We start from the raw sequence: 17066 nt of genomic DNA, 5'->3' as shown, positions 1-17066 counted from the left end.
AATAGTGGGAGCTGCCGAACGTGCGGCTTAGCTCCGCATAGCCGCAACCGGAAGCTCGCAACACGATTTTATTGATCGACTAACTATAATACATGCTTGACTGTGGGTTGACACTATGCTGACTTGACTGGAGACCTGAGGCTAACCTGACCAGACTATTTGACTACCACATGGTGTTTGTACTAGTTGCTGCTCACGGGCTCTGACTGTCTCAGAGGCTGGATCCCGAGAGAGCAGGAAAACTGGTGCCCTCTGGCTTTATAGTGGTTGTGTCCTGTCTGGTGATTGACTGCTGTGTTCTGTGTGCTCACTGGTCATCCTGTGTGTCAATCACTGCCTGTCTGCACTCCATCATATACCTGGATGTATATTATGACATCCCAATTTGGAGCATATATGTTCACAAGTACCAGCTGCACCCCCTCCAGCTTCCCACTCACCATTATGTACCTACACCTCTTGTCTGACACGATTCTCCCTGCCTCAAATGCCACTCGTTTGTTGATCAAGATCGCTACCCCCCTGGCCTTTGAATCCAGCCCTGAGTGGAATACTTGGCTAACCCACCCCTTTCTCAATCTCGTCTGGTCTGTAACCTTTAGGTGTGTCTCTTGTAGCATTGCCACGTCCGGCTGTTCCCTCAAATGCGCAAACACACAAGCCCTCTGACCGGCCCATTCAGCCCTCTGACGTTCCATGTATTCAGCCTGGTCGGGGAGGCTTCTAGCACCCCCCACCCTACCCTGCTAACTTGCCATCACCCTTTTTCGGCCAGCCTCTGGCTCGCGCCTTCCGCCTTCTCTCGCTCCCCCCTCGGGCATTCGCCGTTCCCAACCTCCCATTTGTCCCCTAGTAACAGTTCCTCCCCTATCAGCAAAGCAGCTCCCCTCCCCCTCTCCCTCCCCCTAGCAACAACACTAGAAACCCAACCTCCCAAGTCAAGCTCACCCCCCACTGCACTTCCGAGAGTCAGCTGACCCATGCTGCCTTGATAGCGCCCAGCCCTGGCACCAAGCAGTCTGTCTCCCCATTGTTCTCTCCCCTCTCCCCCCACTCGGACAAACATATTAAAAGCATCACATTCCCCAGTAAACAAATATCAGGGAAAAAACACTGAAGAAACAGCCACTTTAGAAAAAAACACCCAAAAAACAGAACCAACCCCAAAGCCTATCCCCCCTCTAACCAGCTCCCTACAAGACAAAGTTACCCTTCGCCATCCAAACAGCCCCTTATTATACATAGCACTACTTTTACTTATACAGCCCAGCACAACAAATCGCCGCCACAGTACTTCACCAAGGCATCAATGTCTTTAAATTTGCTTCCAGCCTCTTTTCTTTAATAAAAGTCCATACTTGTCTGGTGTTTCAAAGTAGAAGTCCCGTTCCTCATGTGTGACCCATAGACGGGCTGTGTACAGCATCCCAAACTTTACCCCCTTTTTAAAGGGGGCCGTTTTTGCCCGATTAAACCCAACTCGCCTCTTGGCCAAATCCACGTCCAGGTCCTGATAAATGCGAAGCTCACAATTCTCCCACTTGATGCTCCATTCCTTCTTGGCCCACCGCAGAATGTGTTCCTTGTCCAGGAATCGGTGATAGTGTACCATCATCGCCCTCGGCGGCTCTCTCGCTCGGGGCTTCTTTGCGAGGGCTCTGTGCATTCTATCCACTTCCAGGGGCTGAGGGACTGTCTCAGCCCCCATCAACTTCTCCAACATGTCCGTCACATAAGTCCTCGCATCCGATCCCTCACTGCCTTCAAAGAGGCCGACAATTCTAAGATTCTGCCTCCTGGACCTATTCTCCAGGTCGTCCAGCTTCGGCTGCATTCTTTTCTGGCGGTCGTTCATCATCTCCACCGTGGTCTCCAGCACAGTTATGTACTCTCCCGTGCGTCTCTTGATTCTGCACAACTTGATCAATCGAAGCCTTAATCGGGTCCTGCATGTCCTTCTTCAGCTTGGCGAAGCAATCTTCAAAAAACTTCACCAGCTGCTCCGTCGACCACTGTGCCGTCTCCCCGCGGCCCTTGCTCTCCGCCATGCTGTCCCGCGTTGCCGGTTCTGCTTGCGCCTTCCTTATAGGACTTTATCTTCTCACACGGCCACTTCTGGTCCAATTCTCCATACACTGGAGGGGGATTTCGCCTCACTCTCACTCTTCACCAATTTATCCCATAAAATCTGGGAAAAAACGGGCGTAAAAAGTCCAAACGTCCGTCACAGGTGGGAGCTATCAAATGTGCGACCTACTACTCCATGGCCGCCACGAAAGTCCTGACTAATCATACATGTCGTCTTGTGTCTTACAGGACCTGCCAGAGATGGGGCCGGTCTATCCGGAGCTCCATGCCCCCAGCCAATGCCAGAGCCGGCACCTCCCACACAGACGAACACTGATGGGGAGAGCAGCCCGAACACCAGCCCTCCGTCCGAGACTCAGCATCATACTGGACGGCCGCTCCAGAGTGGTCCAGGCACCTGTAACGCATCTTCAGGATGCTGAAACACCATTCGATCACATTCCCAGTCGTTATAAGGGTGTCGTTGTAGCGGGTTTCCACGTCAGTCTATGGCCTCCGGGTAGGTGTCATCAGCCACAGCCACAGCGGGTGACCCCTGTCGCCCAGGAGCCAACCACTCAGCCGGGGGTGGTGCCCCTCGAACATGTTAGGAGTCACCATGAGCGCCAGGATGAAGGAATCGTGAACACTGCCCGGGTATCGGGCGCAGAGGTGCATGATACACAGCTGATGGTCACAGACCAGTTGGATGTTTATTAAGTGGTACCCTGTTCAGCTCGTGTTTGACCTGTTATCCGCAGGTGTCCGTAGGGGGACACGCATCCCGTCTATCGCCCCCCCCCGGAGCCAGGGCATCCCGGCGATGGCAGCAAACCCCACTGCCCGGGCATCATGAATGGGCTCGGTCCACATGGAAATGGATGTAATGATCCATCTGGGCATATAGGGCCTCCATGACAGCGCGGATGCACCTGTCCACCGATGTCTGTGAGATCCTGGACAGGTTCCCACTCGGCGACTGAAGGACCGTGTCACGTAAAGGTTCAGGGCGATCGTCACTTTGACGGTCACCGGGATTGGGTGTCCTCCTCCATATCTCTGCAGTGCCAGCTGCACCATAATCTGGCAGATGTGTGCTCAGCTGGAGTCTCCAGTGGCATGCACGGTCTCACAGGCCCTCGAATGTCAGTACACACAAAGCCTCATGTGCTGCCTCCTTGGCACCTCCTCCTCTGTGACCTGTTGGGCAGCCAGCCCTCCAGCCTGTGCCGCCACCACCTGCCCCTCTGCTGGCCGTTCCGCTGCTGCCCGCTTCGCTGATGCAGCTTCCCCTCTCCGAGCGGCCCCCGCTCACGCGGCTGCAGGGCACCTCGCAGAGCTGCGACCGCCACCATGGCGGCATTACAGGTTGAACGTCAAATGTCATTGTCTGCAGGGGGTGGAAAGCCAACCAGTTAGCATGGCCCATACTCCTGTGCCCAGCCAGATTCCAGGGGTTGCATGGTGGCCCGTTTGGCACTGCGGGCTTCGCCCGTGCATGTATTTCGCCCACCCCGACGAGTGATGCATTTACACCATTTTCAGGTGCCGGAGCATCCGATTTAACGTCAAACCGGTGCCTACCCCGATTTTGGCATCGGAAGCTATTCTCCGCCCGATCGCATTTCAATATTTTGGCGTCAACAATTGGCAAATCCCACCCTATGTGTTGACGGCAACACAGAATCCGTAAACTTTTACGACAGAAAAACCAGTGCCGCATCTGGACCGATTCCGCTATTGTCGAGGGTCTAGCACCAGTGCCACGTGGAAACCAATCAATTCCAATGAAAAATGGTACGAGATTTGCTGGGTCAGTGATCAACACTTGGGAGGCTGACAAGCTGCAGCCGTACAAACACATTACATTCCCCACACCCATTTATCTCAGCCAAATTTATGGCACTCCTTGTGCTGGAGCGTGCCCATACAGCTGATGTGTCAAATAAGCCAGAGGGCACCCAGGGGGTGCCCTGGGGGGGGGGGGGAAGACCTATACAACCCGTGGCACTAAGTTCACAGTGGGCTGTTAGCGATGTGTGCAGCTGGCTGTGAAAATGGTGTTCCATACTCGTCCACTCCGACTCCAAAGCCCACCTCCTGACCATCCCCCAACTACTCCCCCCGGCCTTGGAAGAAGCCCCCCAGCCAGCAGCACAACTGTCAGCAAACTAAGGGGATGTTGGACACCTTCCCAACCCCTCTCACCCTCAGCAGCCACCACGCTGGTTTCATGATTTTTAAAAGCACAAGTGAACCAGACCGTCTGGAACCCGGCCGATCGGAGGTGGAGAATCGCAGAGGCCCCGGAGAATGCCGTGTCGGCCGGCTAATGATATGCAAATGGTGTCTACTGTAGATGCACTCTGGAACCCATTGACGCCGCTGTCGAGGTGCTGGAGCATTGCAACTTGGAGTCAAATAGCTACCTGCCGCGATTTCGGCGTCGGAACAGATCCTCCTCCCAATCGCCTTTCTTGATTTTGGCGTCGGCCAACGGAGAATCACGCCCAATAAATAAATATTTATTTAGCGCCTTTCATGACTTCAGGACAATCCAGAGTGCCTCACCGCTTTTTCAAGTGTCGTCACTGCTATAATGTGGAAAATATGCTGGCAGGCCACTTTATGCACTGCAGTCGGTGTAGCATTCTCTCAATACTGCAAGCCAACCTGCTGAACTCTCTGCAATGGGACTTGAAACCATAGCCTACAGAACTCCAGAGAAAGAAATGCTCTAATGTCCACGCTGTCAAGGGTACACCTGGACTACCTACTGCTGCAGCAGCTCTGGACTGCCCGGCTGAGATGGCAGAGCGAGGGCAAGTGGCCATGGTGGGGGACGGCAAAGTAAGGGAGAAGGTGCTGAGGCTGCAGACAAAATGTGGCTGTTCCGTTTTGTAGCCGAGTGGCTCATTTAAATATGCAGAACTGCATCTCGCCCAGTCAGGGAGAGATCCAGATCATGACGTCTCGCCAGACTTCATTAAATCTCGCAAGACGTTTCAAGCGTTGCAAATCTCGCAAGAGGCCTCTCGCGTGATTTAACACCAAGTCGGGTGCGGCGAGGCAACTAAATCATGCCCATAGAGTAAAAAAGCAAGAAAGTTATGATAACACTAGCTGACTTTTACTGAGATATTGGCTGGACATTTCTGGCCGGTCCCGCCGGAGTGCACTGGTTTACCAGTGGTGAGGGGTTGATTCAACGGGAAACCCCATTGGCAATGGCAGGAACAGAAGGTCGAGGATCCAGTTGCAGATGGAGGAGCCAAGTCCTAGGTTTTGGAGCTTTGATAGGAGTTTGGCTGGGATTATGGTGTTGAAGGCAGAGCTGTAATGAATAAATATGAGTCTGATGAAGGAGTCCTTGTGGTTGACATGCTCTAGGGATGAGTGTAGGGCCAGGGAGATGGTGGCAGCTGTGGACCAGTTGCGGTGGTATGTGAATGCAGTTGATCTAGGCATTCTGGAAGTATGGTGTTGATGTGCTTCATGACCAACCTCTCGAAGCACTTCATTACGATTGATGTCAGGGTCACCGGACGGTAGTCATTGAGCCTGGTTCCCAGGATTGTAATCAAATTGTGTAATGAACATTAGAGGATCTCTACGCTTCAGGAGAGATAGATGGAGATGTAAAAGGGGTGGGGGAGAAGCATTACTGGTTAAGGAGAATATTATAGCCGTACTGTGGGAGGACACCACGGCGGGCTCATGCAATGAGGCAATCTGGGTAGAGCTCAGGAACAGGAAGGAGACAATCACAATGTTGGGGGTTTATTACATGCCCCAAAGCTGCCAGCAAGAATAGAGGAGCAGAAGGAGATAGAGGATGAGGCGATTCCTGGACGGACTGACCATCCCAAGAGTGGGGAGGGGGTTGGTGGACGGACTGGGGGGGCTTGGTCAGGATCGAAGAGGTATTGGGGGGGCCTGAAGGCCATGCAGTCGGGTAAAGCCCCGGGACTGGACGGGTATCCGGTGGAGTTTTACAAAACATTTGCCGGGATAGTGGGGCCGGTGTTGGTCAGTGTCTTTAACGAGGCAAGAAACAGAGGGAGTTTACCCCCGACGATGTCGCAGGCCACCATCTCGCTCATTCTGAAACAGGATAAGGAACCGGAGGCCTGTGGGTCATACAGGCCGATCTCCTTGATCAACGTAGACGCCACGTTTCTGGCCAAGATTTTGGCGGCCAGAATTGAGGACTGTGTACCGGATGTAATTGTGTGAGGACCAAACCGGGTTTGTAAAGGGGAGGCAGCTGGTGGCCAACACAAGAAGACTGCTCAACGTGGTTATGATGCCCCCGGAGAGTAGGGAGATAGAGATAGTGGTAGCCATGGATGCTGAAAAGGCTTTTGACCGGGTCGAGTGGGATTATCTGTGGGAGGTACTAGGACGGTTCAGGTTTGGGGCGGGGTTCATCAACTGGGTTAGGCTATTGCAGGGGTGGGCAAACTACGGCCCGCGGGCCGCATGCGGCCCGCCAAAGGTATTTCTGCGGCCCACCAAGTCATTAAAAAAAAAAAAAAAAAAAAAATTAAAAAAAATTTTTTTTTTTTTTTTTTTTTAATTTTTTTTAGCGGTTAATGGGTGGGGGGGCTGTTGGGTTACTTACTGGTATAGGGTGGATACGTTGACTTGAGTAGGGTGATCATTGCTTGGCACAACGTCGAGGGCCGAAGGGCCTGTTCTGTGCTGTACTGTTCTATGTTCTATATGAGGCGCCCACAATCATAACCGGGTGAAGTAATTATTTTGCTTAATATACTATGCGGCCCTTTGTGAATTGTGAATTTCTGAATGCGGCCCTTGCACGGAAAAGTTTGCCCACCCCTGGGCTATTGTATCAGGCCCCGGAGGCGAGTGTAAGGATGAACAGGATGTCATTGGACTACTTTAGACTGCACCGTGGGACAAGACAGGGTTGCCCTCTCTCCCCACTGCTGTTTGCGCTGGCCATAGAGATGCTGGCAATTGCACTGAGAGCTTTTAGGGGCTGGAAAGGGCTGAGAGCGAGTTGTTTGTAATTCAGGAGAGGGGCAGGAGAGCAGGCTGACGGGGTTGCCGTTCAGGCTGGTGGGGGGGAGTTTCCGATATTTGGAGATTCAGGTGACACGGGACTGGGGCAGGTTTCATAAGCTCAACCTGTCCCGACTGGAGGAACGAGTGAGGGAGGAGGTCCAGAGGTGGGATGCGCTCCCACTGTCAGGGCGGGTGCAGACTGTTAAGATGACGATTCTCCCGCGGTTCTTGTTTGTTTTTCAGTGTCTCCCCATCTTTATCCCACGGTCCTTCTTTAAGAGGCTGAATAAAATTATTCTGGGATTTGTATGGGCAGGGACGGCGATGCTTGAATGGAGCAGAGGAGAAGGGGGGCTGGAGTTGCTGAACTTCAACAACTATTACTGGGCGGCCAACATAGCGATGATAAGGAAATGGATGGTGGGTGCGGGGTCGGTTTGGGAGCGGATGGAGGCTGCTTCGGGCAGGGGCACTAGCTTAGCAGCCCTGGTCACGGTGCCTCTGCCGCTTTCGCCGGCACAGTCCTCCACCAGCCCGATAGTGGTGGTGGCTCTTCGGATCTGGGGCCAGTGGAGGAGGCATGTAGGGGAGGTAAGAGCATCGGTGTGGACCCCAATCTGCGGTAATCACCGATTTGCCCCGGAGAACATGGACGGGGGGTATCGACTGTGGAGGAGGGCGGGGATTGTGAGGATGGGGGAAGGGAGCTTTCCTGGAAGGGAGCTTTCCGAGCATGAGGGCGCTGGAGGAGAAGCTTGGGCTGGCGAGAGGGAACGACTTTAGATACTTGCAGGTGAGGGATTTTGTACGCAGACTGGTGCCGTCCTTCCCATGTCTCCCGCCGATGGGGAGGCAGGACAGGGTAGCTTCTAGGGGAGAGGTGGGAGAGGGTAGATTTTCAGACGTCTACAAGGAGCTAATGAGAGCTGAGGATACGCAGACCGAGGACCTGAAGCTTAAGTGGGAGGAGGAGCTCAGGGGGGGAGCTGGAGGACGGTATTTAGGCAGAATCCCTGAGCAGAGTAAACACGACCGCTAGTCTGCACATCCTCCCCGTGTGTGTGTGGGTTTCCTCTGGGTGCTCCGGTTTCCTCAGTCCAAAGATGTGCAGGTTAGGTGGATTGGCCATGATAAATTGCCCTTTGTGTCCAAAATTGCCCTTCATGTTGGGTGGGGTTACTGGGTTATTGGGTGGAGGTGTTGAACTTGAGAAGGGTGCTCTTTCCAAGAGCCGGTGCAGACTCAATGGGCCGAATGGCCTCCTTCTGCACTGTAAATTGTATGATCTATGATATGCGCCCAGGCTCAGCCTGATCAAGTTTAAGGTCGTGCACCGGGCCCACATGACGGTGGCCCGGATGAGCAGATTCTTCGGGCTGGATGACAAGTGCTAGATGCGCCGGAGGGCCGGCTGACCATGTACACATGTTCTGGTTGTGCCCTAAACTCAGGGGGTATTGGCAGGGATTTGCAGATGTCATATCCTGGGTGTTGAAAACTGGGGTGGTAATGAGCCCGGAGGTGGCATTCTTTGGGGTTTCGGAGGACCCGGGAGTCCAGGAAGAGAGAGAGGCCGATGTTCTGGTCTTTGCTTCCCTGGTAGCCCGGTGACAAATACTGTTAGCATGGAGAGACTCAAAGCCCCCGAGGGCTGAGGTATGGCTATCGGACATGGCGAGCTTTCTTGGCCTAGAGAAAGTCAAGTTCGCCTTGAGAGGTTCGCTACTAGGGTTCGCCCGAAGATGGCAGCCATTCTTCGCAGAGGAGTAAGCATCAGCGGGGGGTGGGGGGGGGGGGGGGGGGGTGGCAAGGGTAGAGTAGAGTAGGGGGATATTGAGGCAGGTCCGTGCGTGAACAGAGCCGAGATATTGGAGTTCTGATCGTGAAATAATGAAACTTATTAAACAATAGTTGTGGAACAAATCTGAAACATTTTACTCACGGAGTCTTTCAACTTTAAATTCTTCCCGCTGATCATTCAATGCCATAAATCGGTCTAAACATATTGCGTGCTGAGTACCATCCACTTCAAAGCTCGCAAACACTGTCTTGTTCAGGAATGCCTTCTCTAAAGTGAGGCTTTCAGTGGGACCATATCGATATCTCTCACCCTCACGTATGTAGACCCATTGTACAAGGAATTGCAGATGTTCGGCTTCGAGTGCCTGTACCATTTCCTCCTGCAAGTCACAAAGTAAGCTTTCTATATGAAGTGCTACTTCCAATATCTGAAAATGAGGTCCACCTAGTTCAATAAATGTCCCGATTTCATTCACTATCTTGTGCATTTTTATTTGGTTCTTTGTTTGAAGGTCCATTATGACTTCATTTTCAGCTACTGTAAAGTAATTGATGCTTTTATTTTCTATGATGAGCTGTTCTTGAGATGTTAAAATGAAATCATTGATCCAAAACTGAGCACATTCCAGGAAGGAATAATCTTTACCACAAACTTTGATGAGTATCTCTGTTCTTTCCTCCTCTTCAAGACTGAAAGTCATGGCATCTACATGGACTAATAGAAAATATCATTAAAAAAGCAGGATGTTTGATGTTGGAGTGCTTGAATTTGAAATTTTCTATTTTTTAAAAATGTTTTTATTAGGGTTTTTCTTTTCATGAAAAACAAAGATGAAAGTGAACATACACAGAAACTATATACATCGGTTACAATTCACATTTTTATACAAGTGCCCAGCTTTAACTTGGCCTCCTAATACCAACTCCCCCTTTCTTCCGGATCCCCCTCCCCTTCTTGCAAAGTCAGCGTGTCTTCTTTGTTTCTTGGACATCAAACCTGGACCTGCTGGCGTAGTGTAGTGCTGCATACGCTGCTTCATGTGAGGTTGTTCATGTGGGGTCTGATTTGGTTCTGTGCCTTGTTGGTACCTCCCTCACTCCTTATTTACCCCCCCTCTCCCTCTTACTCCCCCCTCTCTCTTCCTGTTTGCGTCTGTGGTTCTTCTGTGGATCCCCCCTCCCCCTGGCTTATTGGCTGCTGGCTACAAACAGGTCTTTGAACAGGTTGGTGAATGGCCTCCACGTCTTGTGGAAGCCCTCTTCCAAACCCGGATGGTGAAATTGATTTTCTCCATTTGGAGAAAATCCGATAGTTCAGCCAGTCCACAGCTTTGGATGGTGTTGCCAATCGCCAGCTCAGCAGGATTCTTTGGCAGGAAATTAGGAAGGCAAAGGCTAGGGCACTGTCCTCTTCCCCATAAAGAGTTCTGGCTGTTCTGATACCCTGAAGACTGCAACTTTTGGGCATGGCTCCATCCTCATCCCCACAACCTTGGACATCGCCTCAGAGAAGTTTGTCTAACACTCGATAAGTCTGGGGCATGACCAGACCATGTAGGCGTGGTCGGTAAGGCCCCCCTGGCACCGATCACATTTGTCCTCCACCTCTGGGAAGAACCTGATCATTTGGGTTCTGGTGAGGTGTGCTCTGTGTACCACTTTCAGCTGCATTAGGCTTTGCCTTGCGCAAATGGAGGTGAAGTTGACCCTGTGCAGTGCTTCGCTCCAGAGTCCCCACCTAATTTCAAACCATAGGTCTTGCTCCTATTCTTATCTTGTCTCATCCAGTGGAGACCGTGCCTTTCCTAGTAGTTGCCTATATAGGACGCTGCAGTTTCTCCTCCCTAGGTTGCCAGCATCCAATAGGTCCTCTAATAGTGATTGTTGCGGCGCCTGTGGGTATATCTTTGTTACCTGACGTAGGAAGTTTTTAATTTGCATGTATTTTAATTTGTTTCCCCCGGTCAGTTGGAACTTCTCTGTCAGTTACTCTATGTTATTAGGCTGTCGTCTGTCTAGAAGTCCCTGTCAGTGTCCCCCATCCTGTCTCCACCTTTTGAAGGTGGGGTCCTATTTGGCTGGTGCAAACCTGTGGTTGTTACAGATGGGGACCTTGATGGAAATTTTGGTTAGGCCGAAGTACTGTCTTAGCTATCACCACTGGGCTTGTTGAGTGCTTAGTCGCTGGAGCTGGGAGTGCTGGCATGGCCAGGGCCCAGAGGGATGTCCTCGTGCAGGACCCCTCCTTCGTTCTTACCCATTAAAAAAAAATATCTTTATTGGTTTTTTTCCAATTTCTGCAGAGTAACAGCTCATGTGTATCTGGTATTTACAAACAAGTTTGTGTCTTATTTACAACAGTGACATGAGGTCCCTCCACCACTCCACTCCCCTTCCCTCATTGGTAATTTAGTTTCCCTCTTAGTGTTTCCAGCTGCCTGAGTGCCCCGTATTGTGATCTGCTTCTTTCTGCTGGGGCTTTTAGTTTTTATTCTTGGGCGGAGGACCTGCATGGCCCTCCCCCATCCTCCCTTTGTCCCCGTGCTTCATTTTGTGCTTGCCTTGGGTTCCCTTCCCTCCCCTTCCCCCCCCCCCCCCTCCCCCTCCCCCCCCCCCCCCCCCCCCCCCCCGTCCCTTTCTCTTGTGCATGCCTTCCTCCCTCTCATCCCCCACACCCTTCCTAATCGCTGTTGGCCTCAAACAGGTCTTGGAATAGGCTGATGAATTGCCCCCACGTTTTGTGGAAGCCCTCATCCGACCCTCGAATGGTGCACTTGATCTTCTCCAGGTAGAGCAATTCCAACAGGTCTTCCAGCCAGTCTGTAGCTGTGGGTGGTGCTACTGATCGTCAGTCGAGCAGGATTCTCCGCTGTGCGATTAGGGAAGAAAAGCCAGGGCTTCGGCCCTTTTCCCCATATGAAGATCTGGCTGGTCGGATACCCCAAAGACTGTCACTCTAGGGCACGGCTCCATTCTCACCCCCACAACTTTGGACATCTCCTCGAAGAAGGCTGTCCAAAATCCGACAAGTCTGGGACAGGCCCAGACATGTGGACGTGGTTGGCCGGCCCTCTCTGGACCCTTTCGCATTTATCTTCCACCTCCAGGAAGAACCTGCTCATTCAGGTTCTAATGAGGTGGGCTCTGTGCACCACTTTCAACTGTATGAGGAGGTGAGTTGGCCCTACTCAGTGCTTCGCCCCAGAGTCCCCAACCCACTTCCATCGTCAATTCGTCCTCCCAATTCCTTCTAGCTTCATCCAGTGATAGTCTTGCCCTGTCCAGCAGTATATGTTCCCACAGTTCCACCCCTCCTTACTGTCGGTGTTAATTAGTTACTCCAGTAGAGTGTCTCTCGGGGCCCTGGGGTACTTTGCCGTCTCCTTGTGGAGAAAATGTTTAATTTGGAGGTGCCTGAGCTCTTGTCCTGTCGGCAGGTCCAAGGCTTCAGTCAGCTCATCCAAGGTTGCAAGTCTGTCCCCCTATGTAGAGGTCCCTAACTGCTAGTGTCCCCCCGTCCTGCCTCCATTTTTTAAGGGTGGCGTCAAGCATGGCTGGCCGGAAATTATGGTTATCGCAGATGGAGGACGTCTTGGTTAGACCAAGATACTGCCTCACTTGGTTCCATGTCTTCAGTGTGACTACGACCACTGGGCTGGATGTGTACTTTTATTGGGGGTGGGGGGGGGGGGGAGTGCTGTCGTGGCGAGGGCTCAAATGGTTGTTCCCTTGCAGGAGGACTCCAGCCTCACCCATTCCATGTTCGGTTCTTATATCCATCCCCTCACCCTCTCGGCTGTGGCGGCCCAGTAGTACGCCTCCGATCCCTTTATCCATCCCTTTACTCTTTCTGCTGTTGCTGCCTAGTGTTAATAATGCAGGTTGTGGAGGGCTAGGCCCCCGATGCTTCTTGTTCTTTGTAGGATTTTTGGAGATCCTTGGGTTCTTCCCTAACCCCACCCACACACAAATACCATGACCACTTTTTCCACTGAGTTGAAAAAGGCCTTGGGGATGTAGATCGGTATTGATCAGAACAGGAAGAGGTACCTGGGTAGTTCTTCTCGATCATCTGCACCCACTCCACCAGGGAGAGTGGGAGTGTGCCCACCTCTGCTGGTCTTTTTTAACTTCCTCCACCAGGCTGGTCAGGTTCCACTTGTGGACTCCTGTCCAGTCATGGACCATTGGATCCCCAGGTAGCGGAATTTGTTTTGGGCCTGTTTAAATGGCATTCCCTCCATCTCTGCCCCTTCCCCTTGCAGGTTCACCGGGAAGATCTCACTTTTGCTCAAGTTGTGTTTGTAGCCCGAGAAGGCTCCAAACTCTTTCAAGAACACCATGATTCCCTCCATGTTGTTTTGTGGGTCCATGACATAGTGAGACTCTGTGCTCTCAGTCTCCTCTCTGGATCTCCTTCCAATTGTTAGCTGCTCTGAGGGCGATCGCTAGTGGCTCCATCGCTCGGGCGAACAGCAGCGGGGACGAAGGACATCCCTCCCTGTGCCTCTGTGCAGCTGGAAATACTTAGAGCTGGTGATTTTTGTCTACATGCTCGCCATGGGAGTGTTGTACAGGGACTGTTCAAAACCCGAACCGTTCCAGTACCTCAATGAGGTACTTCCATTTGACTCTGTCAAAGGCCTTTTCTGCGGCCAGGGAGACGATCACCTATGGTGTTCTGTCCATGGGTGGGGTCATTGTCATGTTCAGCAGGCATTTGATGTTCGATATTAAGCTGTCTATCTTTAACAAAGCCTACCTGGTCTTCTAGCACCACTCTGGTACGCAGTGCTCCAGTTGCTTGGCTAGTATTTTGGCCAACTATTTTTGTGTCTACATTCAGCAGCGAAATGGGTATGAGGGTGTCAGAAGGATGTGAGGGGTGCGCTGGTCTGGGCTGGCCACAGAGGGGCCACCGTGGTGGTAGGGGTTGGGGGGGGGGGGGAAGAGAATGAACGGATGTTGGGGGTGGGCATGGCTCGGGGACCATGGTTCAGCCAGCGCTCACCACTCCAGTGGTTAGCAGCTTCAAATTCCTAGGAGTGCACATCACCAAAAATCTGTCCTGGTCCATGCACGTCGATGCTACCACCAAGAAAACACAACAGCGCCTATACTTCCTCAGGAAACTAAGGAAATTTGGCATCTCTACACTGACTCTTATCAACTTTTACAGATGTACCATAGAAAGCATTCTCTCTGGCTGCATCACAGCCTGGTATGGCAAATGCACAGCCCAAGGCCGCAAGAAACTTCAGAGAATCGTGAACACAGCCCGGTCCATCACATGAACCTGCCTCCCATCCATTGACTCCACCTACACCTCCCATTGTCTTTGGAAAGCGGACAGCACAATCAAAGACCCCTCCCACCCGGCTTACTCACTCTTCCAATTTCTTCCATCGGGCAGAAGATACAAAAGTCTGAGAACACACACGAACAGATACAAAAACAGTTTCTTTCCCATTATTACCAGACTCCTAATCTACCCTCTGATGTACTGACCTGATTAATACTACACTCCTGAATGCTTCACCCAATGCTAGTATCTATGTATTAACATTGTGTACCTTGTGTTGCCCTATTATGTATATTCTTTTTAATTTTCATGTACTAAATGATCTGTTTGAGCTGCTTGCAGCCTCGGTACATGTGACAATAAACAAATCCAAATAGAGGTGTGGTGAATGTATAACATATAAATCCACACTGTATATCACTATGTCCCTGTGGGCTCCATCTGTGAGCCGTTGCGCGGCTCTGCCCACAAGGGGAGATGAGAAGCATGTACAGGGCTCCGCCCTTGGCTCCGTCCCCAGCTGGAAGTATAAAGTGCTGCAGTCTTGCGAGCCTGCCTTCAGTTCAGCTAGTCGCAGGCAGGCTCAGTTGTAAGTTGATTAAAGCCACAGTTTACTTTAACTCGTGTCTCTGAGTGAATTGATGGTCGCATCAACTACCATGGAATCAGCCCTCAAACCTGATCGACTGGAACTCGATCCACAGGCCATAGAAGCGAAGGAAATATTTTTGCATTGGCTTCGGCGCTTCAAGGCCTACCTGGCTGCGTTGACTACCTCCTCTGTTACAGGAGAACAGAAACTCCGTCTTCTCCACGCACGGGTGAGCTATCGTATTTCAACTCAACTTGATGGTACTGACTCTTACACCGAAGCCCTCGCGATACTTGACCGCCTGTACGTGCGGCACGTGAATGAAGTTTACGCGCGGCACATCTTTATAACCCGCCGCCAGCGCCTTGCAGAGTCGCTAGAAGACTACCTGCGCGACCTTAAAGCTCTAGCACGAGAATGTAACTTCCAGGCCGTGACAGCCTCCCAGCACATGGAACTCGCCGTCCGAGATTTGTATGTTGCTGGGATCCGGTCCAATTATGTGCATCAGCGTCTCCTCGAAAAAGGGGCCCAGAACCTGGAAGACACGGTTTCCAAAGTTTAAACTCGTTCCCGGCCGATCACGCAACCCCATCGTGGACCCCCGACCAGAGACTGCCTCAGGCCTGCACCGCGTGGCCACCCGCCCACCACGGAGGGCTATCGTGCCACTTTTGCGGCCAGCCCCAACACTCCCGGCAGCACTGCCCGGCCCGCAACGCGACCTGCAGCAGCTGCGGGCGGAAAGGGCACTTTGCGAAGGTCTGCCTGGCTAAAACTAAAAATTCCAACTCGAACGCTAACCAGAACTCGCCCCTCCAACTCACAGGCCCGCAGACCCCGCAATGTGGCAGCGTGTCTGCCTCCGCCACCTCCGCACAACATGTGCGACTCAAGGGGGCCGCCATCTTGGCAATCCTCCCCCACGTGGCCGGCCATGTGCGATTCATGGGGGCCGCCATCTTGGGCGCTATCTTCCTTGCCGCCCGCCACTTGCGATCAACGGGGGCCGCCATCTTGGCCATCATCCGATATGCCACTCGACGACTACGACCTCTGCGGACAGTCATCACGGGGCCGCTGACCACGTCACCGACTACCCACAGCTCAGTGCAGTCACTTTGGACCAGTCGCGGCTAATAAACCTCAAAAGTTCCATGTTGTCCATCCAAATCAATGGATACAAGACACCGTGCCTCTTCGACTCCGGGAGCACCAAGAGCTTCGTTCACCCAGATCTGGTAAGGTGCTGCTCGCTTCCGATATTTCCGACACAGCAAACTATCTCCCTCGCCTTGGGGTCGCACTCCGTTCAGATACAAGGGCGCACTATTGCAAAGCAGGGTGCCAACTACACCAACTTCCAACTGTATGTACTCCCAGACCTCTGCGCCCCCCTCCTCCTCGGACTGGATTTCCAGTGTAACCTCAGGAGCCTAACACTCAGCTTCGGCAGACCCCTCCCCCCTCTCACTGTATGCAGTTTAGCAACGTTAAAAATTGACCCCCCTCCACTCTTCGCAAATCTCACCGCCAACTGCAAACAGGCTTCCTGCGCCCCCTTTCACCCGACACACAGGTCCACAGGAACAAAGCTCTGGAAGAACCACCCCCGGATTCGCACTGAACATCTGTCCACAGCCATCCGAAGCGGCTACAACTCCAGTGCTCCGTCGGTCCCAATGCACGATTCGAGCACCGGACCGACTGAACTTATAGACCCGTCACCCCTGCCGGACTTGATTTTTTTAACAAGGGGTGAATGTGGTGAATGTATAACATATAAATCCACACTGTATATCACTGTGTCCCTGTGGGCTCCATCTGTGAGTCGTTGCGCGGCTCTGCCCACAGGGCGAGATGAGGAGCATGTACAGGGCTCCACCCTTGGCTCCGCCCCAGCTGGAAGTATAAAGTGCTGCGGTCTTGCGAGCCTGCCTTCAGTTCAGCTAGTCGCAGGCAGGCTCAGTTGTCAGTCGATTAAAGCTACAATTTACTTCAACTCGTGTCTCCGAGTGAATTGATGGTTGCGTCAAGAGGTCCTGCTTTTTACTTACTGCCTCACTCCCCGAACTCCTTCTGCAGGACTTCATCACACTTCCTGCCTATGTCATTAGAACCTATGTGTACTACGACCTCTGGCTGTTGACTCTCCCCCTTCAGGATGTCCTATGTTCGTTCAGAGACATCCTTGACACTGGCACCAGGGAGGCAACATACCATCCTGGAGTCTCTTTCAAATTCACAGAAGCACCTATCTGTGCCCCAGTCCCT

The 17066-nt window shown here is 52.3% G+C and overlaps 1 protein-coding gene across 13 annotated transcripts in view; it reads right to left on the bottom strand.

Annotated features, from left to right (window-relative positions):
• Window positions 1–17066, bottom strand: part of parp9 (poly(ADP-ribose) polymerase family member 9) — a 126173-nt gene that overhangs the window by 27800 nt on the left and 81307 nt on the right. For 11 of the 13 annotated variants that reach the window (XM_038789804.1, XM_038789805.1, XM_038789798.1 and 8 more), the window contains one exon: window positions 9041–9613. The exons of 1 other annotated variant lie outside the window; for it this stretch is intronic. In XM_038789804.1, the coding sequence (XP_038645732.1) occupies window positions 9041–9613 (573 nt within the window). The remainder of the gene's footprint in view (window positions 1–9040; window positions 9614–17066) is intronic. One more of the 13 variants, XM_038789803.1, reaches the window with a different exon arrangement.

This window comes from Scyliorhinus canicula, chromosome 2, assembly GCF_902713615.1.
Source record: "Scyliorhinus canicula chromosome 2, sScyCan1.1, whole genome shotgun sequence".
NCBI lineage: Eukaryota > Metazoa > Chordata > Chondrichthyes > Carcharhiniformes > Scyliorhinidae > Scyliorhinus > Scyliorhinus canicula.
The sequence above is the reverse complement of the archived record's forward strand: the minus strand, read 5'-3'. Positions and strand labels throughout refer to the sequence as shown.